Source organism: Bison bison, unplaced genomic scaffold (genome assembly GCF_000754665.1).
Source record: "Bison bison bison isolate TAMUID 2011002044 unplaced genomic scaffold, Bison_UMD1.0 scf7180017864215, whole genome shotgun sequence".
In the NCBI taxonomy this organism is placed as follows: domain Eukaryota; kingdom Metazoa; phylum Chordata; class Mammalia; order Artiodactyla; family Bovidae; genus Bison; species Bison bison.
This window is the reverse complement of record NW_011494787.1, coordinates 4268970-4292312: the sequence shown is the minus strand read 5'-3', so window position 1 is coordinate 4292312 and position 23343 is coordinate 4268970. Positions and strand designations below refer to the sequence as shown.

At 39.1% G+C, this 23343-nt stretch overlaps 1 protein-coding gene across 2 annotated transcripts in view; it reads left to right on the top strand.

Annotated features, from left to right (window-relative positions):
* Positions 1–23343, top strand: part of LOC104992450 (spindle and centriole-associated protein 1-like) — a 25238-nt gene that overhangs the window by 181 nt on the left and 1714 nt on the right. Inside the window, exons 2-7 of one of the 2 annotated variants that reach the window (XM_010845337.1) lie at positions 12–55; positions 9329–9424; positions 13411–13458; positions 16144–16287; positions 21911–22013; positions 22237–22343. In XM_010845337.1, coding sequence (XP_010843639.1) covers positions 9329–9424; positions 13411–13458; positions 16144–16287; positions 21911–22013; positions 22237–22343 — 498 coding nt within the window. In that variant the 5' untranslated portion in view covers positions 12–55. Of the gene's footprint in view, positions 1–11; positions 56–5932; positions 5973–9328; positions 9425–13410; positions 13459–16143; positions 16288–21910; positions 22014–22236; positions 22344–23343 lie in introns of those variants that run through there. The other variant, XM_010845338.1, reaches the window with a different exon arrangement.

The window sequence follows — 23343 nt, the reverse complement described above, 5'->3', positions numbered from 1 at the left end:
GAGCTTGAAAGTTTTTAGTGGTGGTGGAGGCAGCTATCGGGAAACGACAAGGCAGGTTGCAACGATGGGGCGGAGGCGTGCAGCCGCGGCCCCACGGAGTCTTAGGAACCCGGGCTACAGGGCGGGGCGAGTGGTGGTGGCGTCTTCCTGTTTCCTGGGGTTTCAGGCGTCTGGGTTGAGGATCCTTACTACAAAATGCACCTGCGACTCCATGTGTTTTGCGAGTGCGTGTGCCTGTTAGGATACTGTCTGGGTGTGTTCGTGTCTAGCGCGCTACGTGTAGGAGCATCCTGAGTGTGCGCGTGCGCTTCGCTTTCGGTCACTTCTGCATAGAGCTAGAAATTGATGTGCCGTAATGTATTTTTCAAGGAATTTCCGATCACGCAGGAGAAAGATCAACTACCCAGAGTACTTGGGGACACGGCGGATCGTTTAAATCGAAAGGGTTTCTCAGGAGGGTCCCCCTGAATGTGTTCTGAAGAGTGAGTGAGAGTTAACCCCGTGGAAAGGGAGTGCAAGTGGGACAGGTGTTCCAAGCTGAGCATAAGGAGAGGCTGGGACTGTATGCGAAGACGAGAGCTTTGTTTTAGGATGTGTGGGAGATGTGAGAGGAGAAAAGACTGCAAGGAAAAGTCAGCCAGGCCACCCGGAGCGAGGAAAGGGCCTGAGTGCCAAGCTGAGTTGGATTCCTCTCTGCAGGGGAGAGCTGTTAAAATCTTTTGAGGCAGGAAGTGAAGTGTGGAGAGCTAAACTCTATCTGTATATCTGGGTAGGAATGATTGGAGGGATAGTGTTCGAAAAGAGGTCTTGTTTCCCTTTGATCAGTTTTCCACTAGCCAGAGTGGGTTGGCTAAATCCCATCATAATTGACCCTGCTTAAAACCTTTCAGTGTTTCTTGTATGTCTTTAGGATAGTGTTCAAATTGCTGTGGTGCTCAGGGCCATGTTCTGGCCTCTGCCTTTCTCTTTGTCCTCTTTCTAACCCTCTCAAATATTTGTTAGTCAAGTAGAACCTCTGGAACCCTTTGTAAATGCACTCCCCCGCCCCCAACCTGGAGCATTCTTTCCCCCATTTCTAACTTTTATTCATAGTTCTGCTCTCAGCTTAAACATTTTTAGGGTAGTTGGAGGAGGTGGCCTTTTCTCACTATTTACAGTAAGTTAGGTATTTCTTTGATACTGAATATCCTTCCAACATTAGCCTTTTATTGCAACTGCTCATTTAATTGTGGTCTGACACGCTAAGTTCTGTGAGGGTCCACAGTTATTCTAGTTCCTCTGTCTCTGTTGCCTGGCTCTTGGCAGGTGCTTTCAAAATACTTGTTGGAATAATAGATGGATGATGAAGTGGGTGAGAGAATGTGTGAAAGGAAAATCCGTTAGAAATAATGAGAACCTGTAAAATGCATTCATGGTAGAGATGAAGAAGAGGGGACATGAGAGAGATACTGGAGGGAAAGAATGAATAGATTCTGGTATATGATTGGCTTTGAGACAAGAAGGTGATGCTAAGGTTTTAAACTGGAGTAACTAGTAGGATGGTAATTCTGTAGTTCAGCATTATTCAGCAACATTTACTGACCAAGCCAGTTATATATCAAGAACTAGAGATTGGTAGGGAGCTGTATATTGGCCATACTGTATTTGAGATATTTGGGAGATGTGCGCAGAAGCCAGGTTAGAAACAAGCATTAGGGATTTGAGGAAAGGTGTAACTCTGATTTGACACTCATTTTCACAGTGCATTTGTGTGCCCAGTGCACTGATAGGTTGGTGAGATCGCTGAGGGAAGATATGAACTCCACTTTGGTGATCTAGAAAGTATGCTGTATGACAACTGACACCATATTAAACTCATTTATTATTGTGTTTCCAGTGTCCAGCCAGAGCCTGGCATGTACAGACTCTCAAAAACAATTCTTGGACATAGAGAGAGGGTGTCTGATGGAAGGAAGAGAAGACTGGCATAGAACTGAGTGAAGATCCTTGATTACATAGAATGTGAGGAGGTCCTACAGAGCCCGTGAAGAAAAAGAGAAAAGAACAGGAGAGAAAGCAGGAGGAAGTGTGTCATGGAAGCTAAAAGAGGGGCAAGGTTCCAGGAGTGGGTGTCTGTAGAGATGGAAAGGGCCAGAGAAATAGGAAACCAATAGGCTAGAGAAATAGGGACCAATAATTTTAGCAACTAGGAAGCTATTAGTTTTTAGATTTTCTCCAAAGAAATGCAACCCAGATTTTCTATGCTAATTTTAATTAATTTCTATGTTAATTTTATTATTTGACTTGTTAGCCCTGTAAACCATTAGTCTATCTCTGTAGTTTCACATTTCAGCATGTGAACTACAGCTCCCTTATGATACCTGGTACCTGTAAGTGGCACAGAATCCCTTTCTTAGACCACAAAGTCTGATCCTTGGTCAATTATTGGTGATGTTCAAGAGAACACTTTTCAGCACATAAGTAGTTCCTGTGTTGTAAAAGTTTGAAGTGAACTGGAGCTTAGTAAATCCAAGTGCTGAAACAGGCTTCTCCTTCATGAAGTTGGTTGGTGAAGGGAAAGTCAGAGGTGGGACAGCAGCTTTGTTATACTGTGGTGAACTTAACCATTCACAGGCTGGATTTTAGAGTTGGCCAGTGCTTTCATTTTCTGTTGTTCGTTTTTCAGTTGCTCAGTCATGTCTGATTCTTTATGACCCCATGGACTGCAGCATGCTAGGCTTCCCTGTCCTTCACTATCTCCCAGAGTTTGCTCAAACTCATGTCCATTGAATCGATGATGCCTTCCAACCATCTCATCCTCTGTTACCCACCTTCTCCTCCTGCCCTCAATCTTTCCCAGCATCAAGGTCTTTTCCAGTGAGTCGGCTCTTCACATCAGGTGGCTAAAATATTGGAGCTTCAGCATAGTCCTTCCAGTGAATATTCAGGGTTGATTTTCTTTCAGATTGACTGGTTTGATCTCTTTGCTCAAGAGTCTTTTCCAGCACCACAGTTTGAAAGCATCAATTCTTCAGTGCTCAGCTTTCTTTATGGTCCAACTGTTATATCCATACACGTTTATGTACATTTTCTATGCTGTATAGCAAATTATCACAAGCTTAGTGGTTTAAAACAGCATACATATATTATCTCACAGTATCCATAGCTTAGCTGGGTACTGTGATTTGTTGGAGTCTGCATTCACATTTGGAGGCTCAACTTGGGAAAAATCTGCTCTAGGCTCATTTCCTTAGGTTGGCAGATTCATTTCTCTGGGGCTGTGTGAGTTCTCAGCTTCTGACCAACTTTCTGCTGGAGGCTGCCCACAGCTCTTGGAGTTCCTTGACACATGCCTTTTTCATTGAGTGTCACAGCATGGCAGTTTGCTTCTTCAGGGCCAGCAGGAGAGATTTCTTCTGTTCTATTTTCCTAGGAGAGACACTTTTATAACATAATATAATCACAGGATGACATGTCCACATTTGCCTTATTTTGTTGGATAAAACAAGTCACAGGGGGAAAAGCAAAACAGACTGAAATAGCTAGTCACAGGTCTTGCCCAAACTCATGGGGAAGGGATTGTAGAATGGACAATTTGTTGGGGCTTCCCAGGTGGTGCAGTGGTAAAGAATCTGCCCCCTAATTCAGGAACACAGGAGACGCGGGTTCAATCCCTGGGTCAGGAGGAGGAAACGGCAACCCACTTCAGTTTTCTTGCCTGGAAAATTCCATGGACAGAGGAGCCTGGCAGGCCACAGTCCACGGGGTTGCAAAGAGTTGGATATGACTAGCGACCAAGCATGCACACAACTCATTGGGAGTCATCTTAGAATGATCACAGCCTGCTTTGCTAGGCTAAATTGAAGTGGAAAAAAAAGGCAATAGTATATACTGTCTTAGTCCATTCAGACTGCTCTAACAAAATGTTGGCAACTGAGTAGCTTATAAATAACAGGAATTTATTTTGCATAGTTCTGGAGTCTGGGAAGTCCAAGATCAAGGTGTGAGAATGGTCATATTCTGGTGAGGGTCCTCTTCGTGATTCATAGCAAGCCCCTTCTTGCTGTATCCTCACAAGGTGTAAGGGACTGAGGATTTCTTTGGAGAACTTTTTTTTAGTTGCATAGACATTTATTAAGATATTTATTTGTTTATTTGCAGTAGGAATATTCTAGACTTTGGGACTATGCTCAAAGGTGATCCAAATATGTAATTCTGTGTATAACAAAACATATTTGAAATTTTCAAAGATAAACATGGAAATACAAGAGTAACTTATAGAAGTCTCTTTTCTAAGAGCACTAATCCCAGTCTTGAGGGCTCTGCCTCCCAAAGGCCCTACTTCCCAAAGGCCCCACCTCTTTACACCTTTAGGGGCTAGGATTCAACATATGAATCCTGGGGAAACACATCCAGACCATAGCATATACTACCTTCATTTGCCACTGTTGTTTGTTACCTGAATATGGTTTCTTTGGATGTAACATTTTCTTATGCTAAAATTGTTTAACTGTTCGCTTTTATACAACTAATACTCAGGCATTTAATCTATTACTTATATTAATTTCTATATCTCTTTGCCTAAGAAAAGCTCTTATATTTAGATATGTTGTATCCAATGGTGACCATCAGAAGTCACCATTAGTGTACAATAGCTATGATAAAAAATACTCAATTTTTGATATTAGATCGACAGCCTCACCATCTAAAGAAACAAGTATATGGACCCTTTGATTGCTCATAAACCTTTGTATACTTCAGATTCAGGGATGGTTTTTCAGAATTGATTCTGGTGGAATTTCAGTCTCTGAATAAATATAGTATTTTAAATAATATAACTTGAAATAAATTATTTTAAGAGTAACATAGGTTCATTGTAGAAAGCTTAGAAAATATGGAGCCAACCAGAGATAACTCAATTTTAGTAATGTTTTCTAAAAGGTACATCATTATAACTAGATCTGGTTGGGAAGATCCCCTGGAGAAGGAAATGGCAGCCCACTCCAGTATTCTTGCCTGGAAAATCCCATGGACCGCGGAGCTTGGTAGGTTACCGTCCATGGGGTCCCAAAGAGTCGGACACGACTGAGCGACTTCACTTTCACTTTTGAGTGTCAGCTCCCAGTTCTGTCCATTATTATGTGTGCCTTTGAGTAATATCTCAAAAGCCCTGCTTTTCTCGTTGGGGAAAGGGGGTTAATCATTGTTGCTGACATCATCATCATTAATCCTTAAATAGAACTCAGTATGTTCTAGGCAGGGGTTCTAAGCACCTTATGCATTTACTGCTACCGCTGCTGCTAAGTCGCTTCAGTCGTGTCCGACTCTTTGCGACCCCATAGACGGCAGCCCACCAGGCTCCCCCGTCCATGGGATTCTCCAGGCAAGAACACTGGAGTGGGTTGCCATTGCCGTCTCCAATGCATGAAAGTGAAAAGTGAAAGTGAAGTCGCTCAGTCACGTCCGGCTCTTAGCGACCCCGTGGACTGCAGCTTACCAGGCTCCTTCGCCCATGGGATTTTCCGTGCAAGAGTACTGGAGTGGGGTGCCATTGCCTTCTCCTATGCATTTACAGCTAGTGGCAAAGCTGGGATGTGAACCCACACAGTCTGGTTTTATACTATACTCTTAGCTACTGAGCTCTAGTGTATCTTAGGGCACTACTCTCATTGGGTTGTGGGATTAAATGTGAATTGTTTAGCACAGTTTAGTCACTCAGTTGTGTCTGACTCAGCTTCCCTGTCTATCACCAACTCCTGGAGCTTACTCAAACTCCTGTCCATTGAGTTGGTGATATCATCCAAGCATCTCATCCTCTGTTGTCTCCTTCTTCTCCTGCCTTCAATCTTTCCCAGCATCAGGGTCTTTTCCAATGAGTCAGTTCTTTGCATCAGGTGGCCAAAGTATTGGAGTTTCAGCTTCAGCATCAGCCCTAATGAATATTCAGGACTGATTTCCTTTAGGATTGACTGGTTTGATCTCCTTGCAGTCAAGTAAGTGCTTTATTAATAATGTATGTATATTAACATCATTGAGAATATACTGTATGTGTTTCTGTATTCTAGTTTTCACACTGAACTTTCTATGTATTTCCCTACATTCTTCATAATATAATTTTAATGAGTACATAGTTCATCATATAGATTACTGACGTTTTGTGATTCCTCTTTGTTTTTGCTGAGTAAATTGAAGATCTCCGTGGCTAAAGAGTAAAATACATTAGAAACCATTTTTGAACAACTATTAGATGTTTTCCATATATTTTATAGCAGCTTTATTGAGATATGTCACATACCATAAAATTTAGCCCTTTAAAATCTACAGCTTAAGTTTTTTTAGTACATTGATAGGAGTTTTGAAACCATCACAACTAATTCCAGGACATTTTCATCCCTGCTAAAAGAAACCCCATATCCGTTAGCAGTCACTCTATTTCCTTTCCCACCAGACCCTCCCAACCACCAATCTATCATATGTCTCTATGGACTTGCTTATCCTGAACATTTCATGTAAATGGAATCATATAATATGTGACCTTTGGTCATATATTGGTTTCTTTCTCTTGCATAGCCAAGTTGTAGCATGTATCAGTAGTTCATGCCTTATTATTGCTAATTGATATTAAATAGTATGGATACACAATATTTTATTTATCCCTTCTTCAGTTAGTGGATATTTGGGATGTTTCCACTTTTTGTCTATTAAGAATAATGTTGTTATATATACGTACAAGTTTTTGTGTGGACATAAGTTTTCAGTTCTTTTGGGTATGTAGCTAGGAGTTAAATTGCTGAGTCATGTGATAACTGTCTTTTAACATTTTTAGGAATTGCCAAACTATGATCCACAGTGGCTATACCATTTTACATTCCCACTAGCGATATATGGGAATTGCAGTTTCTGCATATTCTTGTCAAAACTTGTTATTTACATCTTTTGATTATAACTATCTTGGTGGGTGTGAGGTAGTAAGTATCTCATGGTTTTGATTTGTATTTAATGACTGGTGATCTTAAACATCTTTGGGCATGTTTATTGGCCATCTGTAGTATGTTCTTTGGAGAATATCTAGTCAAATCCCTTAGCCATTTTAAAATTGGATTTTTTTGTTGTTGAGTTTTGAGTTCTTTATGTATTCTGGATTAGTCGCTAAAATTGTGTCCGACTCTTTGCAACCTCAGGAACTGAAACCAGTCAGGCTCCTCTGTCTGTGGGATTTCCTGGGCAAGAATATTGGAGTGGGTTGCCATTCCCTTCTCCAGGGGATCTTCCCAGTCCACAAGTTACTCATTAGATGTATGATTTGCAAATGTTTTCTCCCATTCTTTTGGTTGTCTTTTCACTTTCTTGATTGTGTCCTTTGGAGCACAAAAGTTTTTGGTTTTGGTGGAGTCCAGTTTATTTTTTCTTTGGTTGCTTGTGTTTTTAGTGTCATTTCTGAGAAGCCATTGCTTCATCCAAGGTTTATGAAGATTTATGCTTATGTTAGGGCTTCCCTGGTGGCTCAGATGGTAAAGTGTCTACCTACAATGCGGGAGACTCGGGTTCGATCTCTGGGTTGGGAAGATCCTCTGGAGAAGGAAATGGCAACCCACTCCAGTACTCTTGCCTGGAGAATCGCATGGGCAGAGGAGCCTGGTAGGCTACAGTCTGTGGGGTCGAAAAGAGTCAGACACGACTGAGTGACTTTACTTTCACTTTCACTTTTCATGCTTATGTTATTTTTCTAGAAATTTTATACTTTTTGCTCTTACACTTAAGTCTGTGATTCATTTTAAGTTAGTTTTTATGCTTGTTGTGAGGTAGGCGGTCTTACTTCATTCTTTTTCATATAAATATCCAGTTGTCCCAGTAGTATTAATTAAAAAGACTGTTCTTTTCTCATTGAATTGATTCTTGGCACTCTTGTTGAATATAAACTGACCATAGAGTATAGTTTTGTTTAGGTCTCTTGCTTCTGTTCCATTCCATACCTTTTAAAATGACATTTATGGCTCTGACATTTACTGTGTGACCTTCATAGTCAATTAACTCTTTGTCTCTTAGTTTTCTCATCTGTAAAATGAGAAAATACTTAATGGGATTAGTGTTAGGATTAAAGGCTATGATACATGTAAACACTTTAGAATACCCCCTAGCTTAAGAAAGGAGTCAGCAGCTAATTCCATCATTGTTGCCACCACCACTGTCAGCATCATCACCATGATCACTATCACTGTGATAACACTTGATATTTTTCTCTAACTTGTATGTGATTCATCTCCTTTGCTGGATTGTACACTCTGAAAATAGATATCGTGTTTAAAGAGTGAATTGACGGGATATATGTATATATGTAGCTAATGCACTTCTTTGTGCAGCTTTGTAAAGCAACTGTACCCCATTTTTTTTTAAAAAGTGAATGTGGTTGCTAACAGTATGGGCCAACTCTGGAGAAATACTTGCATTTAGTCATCTTTATCACAGTAGACTAAATGATTTTTTAAAAAAGAGGTCTTTAAGAAAAATATTCGAGTCTGTGTTTTAGGATTATTTGGAGTAAGGGGGTCAGCTGAAAAGTTTTGTAATTTTTCAGGTGTGTAAAGAAGTTCTGGGATAGGAGTCATGTATATGTGTTGCTTTTTAAAAATCGTGTATGTGTTCTCCAATCCTAGTGTTCAGGCAGTGTGAGTCTTTTTCTAATTTTGTATAATGTTTAGTCTAGTGCCCTTAGCATTGCTATTTTAAGAGTGGCAAGCAACTGTTGGCAATTTTCAGATTCTAGCTTAGTATCAATAATGACACCCATTTAGTATTATGTGAAAAATGTACTAGAGATGGTATCATAACTCACTCATTCTCTAAAATTTAGCCACCTTTATTTTAAGGTAAATACACATGTGTCTAGTAGTGATTTTGAGTGTTAGATGCTTCAAAACGAACCCCAGCTGTCTCTTGCTCTCTTTCTCCTACATTCATATTGTTCACGTGGAACCGACATTTCGTTTATTCATTGAGAATTTGTGTAATGGGTGACAAAGCTTATGACTGTTGTTCTAAATCTCTGCTTTAGATCGTAACAGCTACATTCCTGGAGTTCTTTATTAGTCACATATATTTAGTTTGTTATCATAGTCATCATATGATAACATAACATATATGACTTTTATCATAGTTATCAGTGTCACCATTCTAATAACTGTGAAGGGAATGAGCCAAGTCTTTTGGTAGCCTGTTCCTTTCATTATGCTTAAATATGTCTTCTGATATTTTAAAATTTATTTTCCTAGATATAATTTTCCCTCTTTGGTGATGATTAATTATTAGTTTTTCATGTATTTAAAAAAATTGATATGATTATTACTCCTAGATGTCCTTTGTCCGAGTGAACCGTTATGGTCCCCGTGGAGGAGGAAGGAAAACACTGAAAGTAAAGAAGAAGACATCTGTGAAGCAAGAATGGGATGTAAGTCTAGGAAGAATAATATGCGGTTTTCCCTGGTGGCTCAGTTGGTAAAGAGTCTGCCTGCAGTGCGGGAGACGTGGGTTCTATCCCTGGGTTGGGAAGATCCCCTGGAGAAGGAAATGGCAATCCACTCCAGTATTCTTGCCTGGAGAATTCCATGGACAGAGGAGTCTGGTGGGCTGCAGTCCATGGGGTCACAAGAGTCAGACTCGACTGAATGACTCACACACATAACATTACATGGAAGGAACAGACATGATGACATCACCCTAGGCCCTCAGGATGGTTCTCTGAATGGGGTTAGCATGCAATACAGTGGACTGTGTTTCTGGGCACGTGATAGCCTAGGTCTTAGAGGGAAGAGCAAATGCCTTTGGGGAGTTTTTAAAGAATACATATGTTGAGGCTATAACTTCCACCTCCTTTGAAGAACTGAAATCTTAAAGGAGTGGGGAGTGTGTTTTTTAAAAAGTCCCCCTGCCTCCACTTTGAGAAATCACTGCTTTAAGGCAACTCTTAGCTAACTTGTATCACTGTTTTAAGGCAACTCTAGTTAGCCTGAAGTGTGAAATTTTTTGGAACATATTTTAGATTTGCCCATAGCAACCTGTGATACCATAATCATAGGATTGATATTTTTGACTGAAAAAAGTGGGTAGTCCTTGCTCTATTATCAAATTGTTTTTTGTTCACTTCCAGAGACTGGTCAGTTTCAGTACAAAGGTTCTCATAAGATACAAGACAAGCCTCAGGTACCTGAGGCATGATTCCTGACTCCTATCCTGAGTACCATGTGGTTTTATCAAGGGGATTTTCTCTTTTGGAGCCTGGTTCTTTGATTTAGACATGAGACTTTAGGTGCTTTACTTTCTGTTGTGGAGAGTGACTGGTCAGGGACTAGTATGCATCTTAGGGATTCTTTTGGAATTAGAATATTCTGGGTTGTAGCCAATCACTCTAGCCACATCTGCTGGGAAAACTGACAGCCTTAGAAAGTGGGAGAGATGGATTTCTCTTTGTTTAGATTGCTTTGTTGTCATCTGGTTGTAAAATAGTAGAAGGATGTGACTCTAAGGTAATGAAACTGATTTAAAAGAAAAAAATAGCATAGATAATGTAAAGCTGTCCTCTTCAGAGTGGTTACTTTGGGAAGTTCCAATTTGATATGCTGCTGTTGCTCAAAGTATAATTAAAAGCCATCATTTGAAATTACATTCAGAACCTTCCTCATTTACTTTGTATTATCTCTAGTGCTGAAAGAAACTTTGTTTTTTGAAGGTAGACTAAACTTGAAAGTAGTTATGGGTCTTTCGGTGTAAATGGTAAATGAGAGAGGAGAGATGAACTGAATAAAACTGTTGTGATGAAAATATTGAGACGTTTTCTGAAATAGCTTGTAAGTTTGATTTAAAGGCAATTTCAGAAGAAAATACTGTTGATCCTTGAACAACATGGGGTTAAGGGCACTGACCCTGCGCACAGTTGGAAATCCACATCTAATGTTACAGTTGGCTGTCCAGATCTGTGGTTCTACATCCATGGATGCAACCAAATGCGGATCTTGTAGCACTTTAGTATGTATTTATTGAAAAAAAAATCCACATTTATAAGTGGACCTGTATAGTTGAAACTCACATTGTTCACATATATACAATGGAATATTATTCAGCCATAAAAAAGGAATGAGTTTGAGTCATTTCTAGTGAGGTGGATGAACCTAGAGCCTGTTACATAGAGTGAAGTAAGAAAGAGAAAAACAAATACCGTATATTAACACATATATATAAAATCTAGAAAAATGGTACTGATGAACCCACTTGTAGGGCAGCAGTAGAGATGCAGACAGAGAATGGACTTGTGGACACAGTGGGGGAAGGAGAGGGTGGGACAAACTGAGAGAGGAGCATTGAAATATACGCATTACCACATGTAAAATAGACCGCCAGTGGGAAGTTGCTGTATGACAAAAGGAGCTCAGCCTGGTGCTCTGTGACAACCTAGAGAGGTAGGAGTGGGTGGGAGGTAGGTGGGAGGTTCAAGAGGAAGGGGACATATGTATTCCTGTGGCTGATTTATTTTGATAAATGGCAAAAACCAACAAAACATTGTAAAGCGATTATATTCCAATTAAAAATAAAAAAAACCCTACACTGTTCAAGAGTCAACTGTAGTTTTAAGCAATAGTAGTATTAATGAAATTATATTTTCTCCCATAAAAATAATTCTAAGCATACCACTCAGTTCAGTTCAGTTCAGTTCAGTCGCTCAGTCATGTCCGACTCTTTGCGACCCCATGAATCGCAGCATGCCAGGCCTCCCTGTCTATCACCAACTCCCGGAGTTAACTCAAACTCATGTCAATCGAGTTGGTGATGCCATTCAACCATCTCATCTTCTGTCGTCCCCTTTTCCTCCTGCCCCCAATCCCTCCCAGCATCAGAGTCTTTTCCAATGAGTCAGCTCTTCACATGAGGTGGCCAAAGTATTGGAGTTTCAGCTTTAGCATCAGTCCTTCCAATGAACACCCAGGACTGATCTCCTTTAGGATGGACTGGTTGGACTTCTTGCAGTCCAAGGGACTCTCAAGAGTCTTCTCCAGCACCATAGTTCAAAAGCAGCAATTCTTCGGTGCTCAGCTTTCTTCACAGTCAACTCTCACATCCATACATGACCACGGGAAAAACCATAGCCTTGACTAGATGGACCTTTGTTGGCAAAGTAATGTCTCTGCTTTTGAATATGCTATCTAGGTTGGTCATAACTTTCCTTCCAAGGAGTAAGCGCTTGAGTAAGCGTTTTTTAATTTCATGGCTGCAGTCACCATCTGCAGTGATTTTGGAGCCCAGAAAAACTGTGTCCACTGTTTCCCCATTTATTTGCCATGAAGTAATGGGACTGGATGCCATGATCTTCATTTTCTGAATGATGAGCTTTAAGCCAACTTTTTCACTCTCCTCTTTCACTTTCATCAAGAGGCTTTCACTATATACCTGAATTTTTATTACAGTTATTAAAAATAATTCTCATGATCTTATCATTGTACCTTGTATTTTGCTAAATCAATATAAAAGGATAATGGCTTTAGTATATAAAAGACTTGAGCTAAATATTACCTGTGGCCCAAAAGTAAGGTCTTAGAGTATATCAGAAGTTTTTCACTAGACCCAGTTCTCTATATTTCTCTTGGAATTAAAACTCTATGTTGCTTTGTTTCCTGCCTTACCAAACACAATGACTGAAGTCATTTTGGAAAGGGCCAGATTGTGGGGCTGCTACTTGGAGCTGTGCAGGCCGTGCACTGCACAATGCCAAGGGGCACTGTTTGCATGGCCTAGGATATTGATGGAGCCTCCTGGAATTGTGCAGTGTGGAAGCCCTGCCATGTTGTTTTGTTGCCTTTTTACCTGAATGACTGCTTTCATATTTTATGAAGTTATGTTGTTCATTTGCTAAATTGTGTCTGACTCTTTGCCACCCCATGGACTGCAGCATGCCAGGCCTCTCTGTCCTTTCATAACTTATGAAGTTACACAGTACCCTCAAAATTCATCTCTTGTTATGATAGGATCTATGCTGAAAGTGTTGGCATGTACACAAATTGAACCTCTCTTGAACACACTTTATCTTTTAGGAATCTTTAGTGTTGCCTCGTTCAATGGAATATAGTTTGAAAACTATAACTTTAGTTAAACTAACCCATTTTGAATTACATTCTACCCTGTTTTATTTTTCGTTTTAATATGATGTATGCCTGCTTGTTGAATTTAGTGCTTAATTTCTATGAAACACTTAATAGTCTGTTATTTTCTTTAAGACAACTAAAAGTAATCCAAGTTAAGCTCTAAGTTGAGAATTTAATTCTCAAAGACTCTTTGGTCTCAGGACTTTGAATCTGTTTTCAGCCATTAAAATTCAGCATGTAGTACTATTTTGTAAGAAACCTTTCGCTTTTTAAGGAAAGTTCATCTTTTTTTTTTTTTTTGCAGAACACTGTGACTGATCTGACAGTTCATCGGGCAACTCCTGAAGATCTGGTAAGTTTACTATGGAAAGTTAAGTCATTTGTTCAGTGTCTTACTTGATACTTGGTTTTTAACCCACAGAATAGAAAGCATCTTACAAGTTGTTCAGTTATTTTTGATCTTACTTATGTCTATATAAAATCAAAAAGTGTATGTCCTTGGCTTCCTTATTTTATGAATAATAATTAGCATGTATTAGAATTTCATTAGATAGGTTCAGTTTACACTTTATATCTCTCTAAGTCCAATATTGTCCTGTCCACATTTATCGTCTTTTCCTATCTGTAGATACACAAACATTATTCACCATTACTTCCACATGCAAACATACATAATAATTTATTCCTTGAATGTGCCATGTATATCTCCACATTTGAGCCCCAGGTCATGCTATTCTATTTATTTGGTATGGTTTCCCTACTTTCTTCTCCTTCTGTTCAAATCTTACTTTGCTTCTTTATCTTAGTTCAGGTTTTACTTTAAAAAAGTTTCTACTATAGATTTGTTATTTTTTAAACAGCTTTATTCAGATGTAATTCACATAACATAAAATCTGCTCTTTTAAAGTGTATGATTCATTGCTTTTTAGCATATTCACAGAGTGATGCAACCATCATCACTTTCTAATGTTGTAGTATTTTCATCACTCCCTCCCCAAAGTAACCCTTCACCCATTAATAGTCACTTTCTGAGCCATGCACCTCCAATCCCTGGCAACAATTAATCTGTTTTGTCTATGGATTTGCCTATTCTGGGTATTTCATATGCATGCAGTATAGTATGTTTCCCTTTGTATCTGGCTTCTTTCTTTTAGCGTGATATTTTCAAGTTTCATCTATATTATAGCATGTATCAGTACTGTGTTCCTTCTTATTGCAAAATACTATTTCATTTATGGACATACCAGGTTTTATTTATCATCAGTTGTTGGACATTTGGGTTGTTTTCATTTTTTTTTTTTGACTGTTATAAATAATGCTGCTATGAATATGCATGTACTAGTTTTTGTGTGAACATGTACTTGTAGTCTCTTGAGTGTATACCTGAAAGTAGAATTCTGAGTCATATAATATTTCTATATTCAACTTTCTGAGGAAGTGCCAAACTATTTTCCAGAGTGGCTGTCCTGTTTACATTCTCATTAGCATGTATGGAGGTTCCATTTGTTCCACATCCCTTGCTGATATTTGTCATTATCGTCTTTGTGGTTTTAGTTCACCTAGAGGGTATACAGTGGAATCTCATTGTGGTTTCAGTTTGCATTTCCCTAATGACTGATGATGTTGAGTATCCTTTATATATACTTATTGACCATTTGTAGTATCTTCTGTGGAGAAATGCCTATTCAAATCCCTTAGCTATTTAAAAATTGCCAGAGGAAATATGTGACAACTATGACTGGGCTTAGTGAAGAGAGGGACATAAAATATAAAATAAAAGTAAAATTGGATTATTTGTGTTTTTATTGAGTAATAGTTCTTTATATATTCTTGATATTTCTTATCAGATATATGATTTGCAAATGTTTTCTTCCATTCTGTTGGTTGTGTTTTTACTTTCTTGATGGTATCCTTTGAAACATAAAAGTTGTAAATTTTATGAAGTCCAGTTTATCTATTTTTTTAGTCACTTGTATGTTTAGGGTCATATCTAAGAAATCGTTGTCTAGCCATGGTTCACAGATATTTACTTCTGTTCTTTTGTTTAGGAGTTTTAAAGTTTTAGCTCTTACGTTTCATCCATTTTGAGTTAATTTTTGTGTAAGGTGTGAGGTAGGAGTCCAGCTTCATTCTTTTGCAAATGGATATCCAGTTGTCTAAGCACCTTTTATTACAAAGACTATTCTTTTCGCACTGAATTGTCTTGGCACCCTTGTTGAAAGTCAGTTGTCTATAAATATGAGGGTTTATTTTGGATTCAAATTTATATTCCATAGATCTCTGTGTATCCTTATGCTAGTGCCGTACTCTCTTTGAGTTTTGTAGCAAGTTTGAAGTCTTACTCTTTGAAGCTGCCCAACAGTTACTTTCACCTCTGAAGCGTTGTACTTACTAGCTACATAAGACATTGAGTATATGCCATCTAATGCATGGTGTTTATGTCCAATCTCTCTGGGCATATTATTAATGTTTTTGATGCATAAAGGCCATATCTTATATGTCTTTGTGGGCCTAGGAATCTTAATCATGGTAGGTACTCATTAAATGTTTGTTGAGGATAATAATGATGCCCAACTGACTTAAAATTCTGTATTATGAAAAATTTCAAACTCATGTGAAAGTAGAGACAAAAATAAAAAGAACTACCATATACTGTTCACCTAGATATAATAGTTTTGAAAATTTTGCCATAGTTGTTTCATTTATCATACCCTTTACTTCTTCACTGAAGCGTTTTAAAGCAAAGCCCAGAGGACATGTTATTTTGTCTACTAGCTTGTTTTATTATTTTATTTTTTGGCCACACCCTGTGGCTTGAGGGATCTAAGTTCCCGACCAGGGACTGAACCTGGGCCACAACAGTGAAAGCCTGGAATCCGACCCACCAGGCCACCAGGGATTCTCTGGGTCTACTAGTTTTAGATATTTCTTTTTTAAAAAATCATTTTTGAAAATTTAGGAGTTGGTGAAAATTTTTATTGTGAATATAAGTTCTTTGCTCCTGAAACATTCTTTCATATATTTTTCTTCTATATAGATCCGTCGTCATGAAATACACAAATCAAAGAATCGAGCATTGGTCCACTGGGAGCTCCAAGAAAAAGCTTTGAAGAGGAGATGGAAGAAGCAGAAACCGGAGATTTCTAATCTTGAGAAGAGGAGATTGTCTATCATGAAGGAGGTAATGATAAACTCATTATCCATAGAATTAGAAAGCGAAGAAGAGGAAAGTAGGTGTCTCTCTTTCCCCTCATATCTATTGACGTTGGAGAGACTTTAATCATTATCATGTCCTTATACAGTGGTCTCCCTGGAGAAGGGAATGGCAACCCACTCCAGTATTCTTGCCTGGAAAATCCCATGGACAAAGGATCCTGGCAGGTTATAGTCCATGGGGTCACAAAGAGTTGGGCATGATTTAATAACTGAGCATGCACACAGGCACACAATGATGTATAGGTGGTCTTTGGATAAAGGAGCAGAGTGAGGATTACAGTCTAATTTTATAGTTTAAATTCCTGCTCTATAGCTTACTAGCTGTATATTTGAAAGAATGTTTCAGGAACAAAGAACTTATAGTCACAGTCAAAATTTTCTTACTAGCTCACATGGTCACTAGCCGTGTGACCTTAAATTACTGACTTCTCAGCCTGAATTTCCTTATTTTAAACTGGAATAACACTACTTGCCTGATTGTATTATTATGAGATTTCAGTGATAAAATACTAATAAAGTGATTAGTATGGTCCTTGGCACATAATTAGTGCTATATATATATTTAGGCTGCTTTAATTGTTTTTCTCGGTTCAACAGCCATGCTGTTAAATTATTTTGCAAAAAAAAAAATGTGTGCTTGTCAGTTGCTTTTATTTGGTTTAATCTTTTGCCAGATGCAGGGTGTTTGAATAAGTAATCAGAGTGTGTAGGAATAAGCAATATGAAAAATAAGAAGAAACTACAGAAGAAAAACCTTTTTATTTGGGCTGAAATCATTGTAAAAGAAATGCCCTTTTTCTTCTTGTTCAGTGTTGGAGCTTATGACACTTGTCTGTCTGGGTGACCTACTGTAGCTTCAAGTCACATTCTATCTTTTGAGGAATTTGTTAGGCTTCCTAGTGAAATATGAACGTCTTGACTTTCTATAACATGAGAAGAATTATATCTCCTAAATAAATGTTTGCACAAGCTTGTAAAAAGAACAATGGATTGAGAGAGAATGATTCTTTAGAGGTATGTATCTTTTGGTGATCTTAGATAAGTCACATGCTTTTAAATATTATGTGGTAATTCTCCATGAAAGAGCTAAGAACACAGGTCTGGCCAGGGAAAAGGGTGACTTTGAGTCACCCGAAAGTCACTTTGAGGTGACTCTGGGCTTTCGTTTCCCCTCCCTAGTGGTCCCTGCTCACGTCCCGAATCTCTTATACCTGGTAGTTGTGGTAGAATTAGGGGTGGAGGAGGGGTGGTCAGAGAGGGTGAGTGAAGTTTCTTTGTCTTCTCTCTGTAATGCTGCTTCCTCATATTCTCATGTAATGTTTCTCAACCCTGATTCTAATTTCCATTAAAAAAAAATTCCCATTCAAAAAACAGTATCTGGATCCAGAAACACTTACACTCGGGATCTGGGATGTGGCCCTTCTTAGGTATTTTGTAGACTTTTGCTATGTAATTTTTAATATTTTGCTAGGGCTGAGAACCTCTGCTATTAGTGGGATTTAGGCATTTCCATTTAACAACATATTTTGGAGGTTTTGCTGTGTTAGTATCTAGAAATCTACCTTTTCTTTTTGTTGGTGAGGTTGTATATGGATATACCACAATGTATCTATCTAGTGCTTTATTGGTGGACATTTGGGATGTGTGTTAGAGTATGGTACAGCATCTGGGGAAAAAAGGCCCCAGGATATAGCGGTTTAAACAAAATAGAAATCTGTTCCTCTCATATGGAACAACTCAGAGGTACATGGTAGTTGGTAGCGAGCTCTCCAGTCCTTTATTACAGGGCATCCATGTCTGACTGCAGAGCGGTTGCTCCTGCTTCCTGGAGCTGTTTCCCAGGCAGCAGGAAGAGGGTAAGATAGTACATGCTGCTCCTTTTATGGATCACCCAGAAGCTCTGGCTTCTCTCCATTTTCCAAAACTTCGTCAAGTGACCATTCTCACCTATGAGGGTGGTTGGGAAATTAGCTGTGTACCTGGCTAACTTGGGAGTTTCCCTGTTAAGGAGAAAATGGAAAGAAAGGATATTGATGGATAAGTCTGTCACCCACAGATTATTTCCTGCCTTGTCATGGAAATAATGTAGTGAATATCCTTGAGTATGTTTTTGAGTACATGTGTAAATATATTTGGGGCTTCCCAGGTGGCTCTAGTGGGAAAGAACTCACCTGCCAGTACAGGAGACATAAGAGATGTGGGTTTGATCCCTGGGTCAGGAAGATCCCCTGGAGGAGGGCCTGGCAACCCACTCCAGTATTCTTGCCTGGAGAATCCCATGGACAGAGGAGCCTCGTAGGCTACTATGAGACCATAGGCTCTCATAGAGTTGGACACGACTGAAGCGACTTAGCCTTGCATGCATGCATAAATAGATTTGTAGGATAAATTCTTGAAAGTGGAATTGCTGAGTCAAAGGATACATACATCTGTTATTTCAATGTTGCTGTATTATGTCTAATAAGGGATGTCAGGGGATCAACTGAAGAGGCCTCCTAGGGCATATCCACCTGGGCGTTATCACGATGTGTTAGAGCTACCAGCACCCATTCCCAAGAAGCTGGGCTCCTAGATCAACCTAAATTAAGAGAAAAGCTCTTTGACCAGCGTAATCTTAGATTTCATTTGCTGTATGATACACCCATGCTGTGGGAATCAAGCAAGCAAGGGTCCAAACCCAAATCAGAGACAGCAAGGCTTTGATAAGGATTTTAATCATCCCAACAATATAGTAACTAACTTATAGTCTCCTTAAATTTTCCCGGTGCTGTCTGGTTTTTATTATCAGAGAACAAAACTGTTAGCATGAGAAGTTTCACATACTGTTTTTTAAGGGACTTTTATCTTTGGAAAATCCAAGATACGTTCTATTAATACCACTCATAAGTTTGGCTTTGTGCTCTGAAAACCCATCTGGAAAAGTAATATATACAGATGGGCCTGCAGAGATTGATTTTCATATCATAAGGGTGAGTTTTATCATAGAGAAGTGGTAAAGAAATCCAGAAAGAGGAAGAGAAAACCGTTGCACTGACCTCTGGTCACTGAAGCCATCTGCCACCAGGAGCCTGTGCAGGGACCAGCAGGGAGAAGGCTTCAGGACCGTGGATTTACTGGACCTCACTATAATTAACATCAGGTCTTAAAACAACTTTTTAAATTGAAATATAGTTGATTTCTAATGCTGTGTTGGTTTCACGTGTACAGCAAAGTGATTGTTATGCATGTATATGAACATTGGGGTGCATGTATCTTTTGGAATTAAGAGTTTTCATCTACTCTGGATATATGCCCAGGAGTGGGATTGCTGGATGATATGGTAGCTCTGTTTCTAGTTTTTTAAGATTTTAGACCCCAACCTTTTGGCACCAGGGACTGGTTTCATGGAAGACCATTTTTCCACAGACCAGGGGTGGGGGGATGGTTTCGAGATTATTCAAGAACATTATATTTATTGTGCACTTTATTTCTGTTATTATTGCATCGACCCCACCTCAGATCACCAGGCATTAGATCCCAGAGGCTGGGGACCCCTGTTTTAAGGAACCTCCATACTGCTCTCCATAGTGGCTGCACCAGTTTACATTCCCACCAACAGTGGAGGAGGGTTCCCTTTTTTCCACACCCTCTCCAGCATTTATTATTTGTAGACTTTTTGATGGTAGCTATTCTGACTGGTGTGAGGTGGTCCCTTGTAGTTTTATTTGCATTTCTCTAATAATTAGCAATGTTGAGCATATCAGGTCTTGATATGGTAAAGTTACTCCTCAACAATCTGCTTCTGACAATTTATATTTCTTTAATTTGATAGGAGGTCAGTGCCTTTTAAAAAAGTTAAAACAGTAAATTTTTTAAACTGCCATTAAGAAATATACCTTGTAAAATTTTTCTAGTGTAAGTGGTAGATTATAATGCTCCATGCATTTTCTTTCTTAAACTCTTATTGCATGTACTGCAAGATGGCTAACCAGGGATGGAAATTTAAGTTGTAACCATGTTCTCTGATATCCCGAGAGTTGTAGACAGATTTGCAGTGTGTCCCCAACCTTATGACACCGTGTGTGTTGGGGAAGTGGTTGTACTTCATTTACATATCAGGAAACTTAAGTTTAAAGAGGTTGGATTTTGCTTGGTATCTCTTGATAGGGCCTAGGATGCCAATCTTCTGACTCCAAATGTGCTCTTTGCCTTATGCCATTCCAAAGCTTACTCTTTGTGGGAGGACAGATTCAGGACTTTATTCTTACCGCCTTGAGCCAGCCAACCTGCTTGACTTTAGCAGGGGAAGTAGGGGAAAAAGAATGTGACTTGTTATTCTTCTTCATGTCAGAAAACAATAACCAAGGTCACATTATATACTTGTTTTCATGGTCCAGAGAAATTCTGGTAAGAGCATTTTTTCCCCAGATGTTTTCATTTGAATCAGTGTTGGGAACTGGTCAGTTTCCAATTTTGAAACTCCTTTCAACCCAAGCATGCCATCTGGTGCTGGTGGGTAGAGTTCACTTCTTTTACTCTATTCTGCATCCTTGCTTGTAAGTAGGAAAGTTCCTGAGTTGAAAGTACATGATCAGAGACCCTGCTGTAATGGTGTTTTTGAGTTCTCATTTTTCCAGGATAAAAACTGGAGGAGAATGGATACATGTATATGTATGACTGAGTCCCTTTGCTGTCTACCTGAAACAACATTGTTAATCGGTTATACTCCAGTACAAAATAAAAAAAAATAAAAATGGTGTGTCTCAAAAAAAAAAAAAAAAAAAAGGCAAACCAGCTTGTTTACAAATGCAGAAGCATTGCTTTTTTGTTTGTTGCCCCCAAACTCACATCTTACACTGTGTTTTTTAAGTTGTGGGTCATGACCCATTAGTGGATTATGAAATCACTTTAGTGGTCGAAGCACCAAAGATTCACACATCTGAGTTTATGCCTCAAAGATTCATATGTTTACTGAGTTTTTCAACTGTGGATCACAACTTGTTTATGGATTATAAAATGGAGTTAGTGGGTTGCAACCATCATTTGAAAAATAGAAAATAAAAAGAAAGTATAAGAGTGGTTCTCAAAGAGTAAGGTTAAGCAAAACTTTTATTTTGGTGTATATTTACATTTACCTTTACATTTCTGTGTGGACTGGGTCATACTTTAATAATGTATTTCTTTGGGTTGAAGCCAAGCATTTAAAATCCACTCATTTCCTTCTCCAATTATTGTAGTGGCTCAGTGGTAAAGAATCTGCCGGCCAACGCAGGAGACGTGGGTTCGATCCCTGGATGGGGAAGATCCTCTGGAATAGGAAATGGCAACTCACTCTAATATTCTTGTCTGGGAAATCCCATAGACAGAGGAGCCTGGTGGGCTGCAGTCCATGGGTTCGAAGTCGGACAGGACTGAGCGATTTCACTTAGTGACTAAACAACAACAAATTGTTGTAATAGCCCCATCTACTGGTACTTAACAATATTGCCACCGAGGATTTTAGATTATTTTTATACTCCTGAACAGGCTTTTCCTTTGTGATTTGTTGCATATATATGTGTATATATATATTTTTCCTGAATAATAATGTTTATCATTAACACGTCTAGATTCTTTCTGATCAATACCAGCTGCAGGATGTATTGGAAAAATCTGATCATTTGATGGCTACAGCGAAAGGTCTGTTTGTTGACTTTCCTCGCAGGCGCACAGGTAAAGTATTCACATCAAACAAAAGTTTCTTTATCTTATTAACCACAGCTCACACATGGCTATTTGAAAGAATTTAAAATCTTCCTTTAGGTATCATGTTATAATAAACGTGAGTTGCTGTTATTAAAGATTTTCATATGATGATTCACTTATGGCAGTGTAGAGTGCATGTGAAGTCAATTTAAATGAAACAAAATCATCATGGCTAATTTCCCTTCTGCAGGATTTCCGAATGTAACAATGGCTCCGGAGTCCTCTCAGAGTCCCACTGTGGTCAGTCAGGACCCTGTCACCCAGGCCATCTGTAGTGAATCTGTTATAGAGCCTCAGGTAATGTGCTTTGCTCACAGCCATAACGCTCATGCTAAAATTAAGTTGATGTAGATCAGTATTGTGGTAAACATTTCAAAAGCTTTAATATCGAAATACCGAGATGTGGTTGCTAGAAATATTCTTACTCAAGCATGTTGCCCTTTCGGTGAGTAATGCTTATACTAAACAAGATAGGACTGGAGAATAGTAGCTAACCTGTGCTGAATGATTACCTTGGAAATAGTTACTATTATTATCCCCATTTAGCAGACGAAAAACATACTCAGAAAAATTAAGTGACTTGTCCAAGCTTACACAGCTAGTTAGCATGAGAGACGGCACTCAAATCTAGGCTGTCTGGTGCCATAATATGATAGTCCATGGGGTCACAAAGAGTTGGACATGACTGAATGACTTAGCACATATATATGCATGGGCTTCTCAGGTGGCTCAGTGGTAAAGAATCTGCCTGCCAGTGCAGGAGTCACGGGTTCAATCCTGGATTAGAAAGATCCCCTGAAGGAGGAAATGGCAACCCACTGCAGTATTCTTGCCTGGAAAGTCTCATGGATAGAGGAGCCTGTCGGTCTACAGTCCCATGAAGAGTTGGATATGACTGAGTGACTAAGCAAGCACACACAGGACTCAGGACCTGTTTAATGCAATTTCCCAAGTTATTTGTATCTTCTATGAAAAAAAAGAGAATCATCAGTTAGATGGATGATCCTAGGGAATTACAAAGTCCAGAATCATATAAGTGTGCTGTTTGCTGCTTATAAAGGCAATTAAGTAGAACGTTGTACATATTTTTAATAGCTAAAGCCTATTACCTATATCCCTAGCCAAAAGCCAGGAATATGTATGTATGTTTTGGCAGTTATTACAAAGTTAGCTTTCAGATGATCATGTGATGAGGGTGGGGAAGTAGCAAGAGTCAGAGTTAGAGAGAAAGGAAGGAGCTGGGTCATGAAGGGCCAATGAACCAGAGAGCAAGAGTAGACCCGCTAAAGGATTTTAA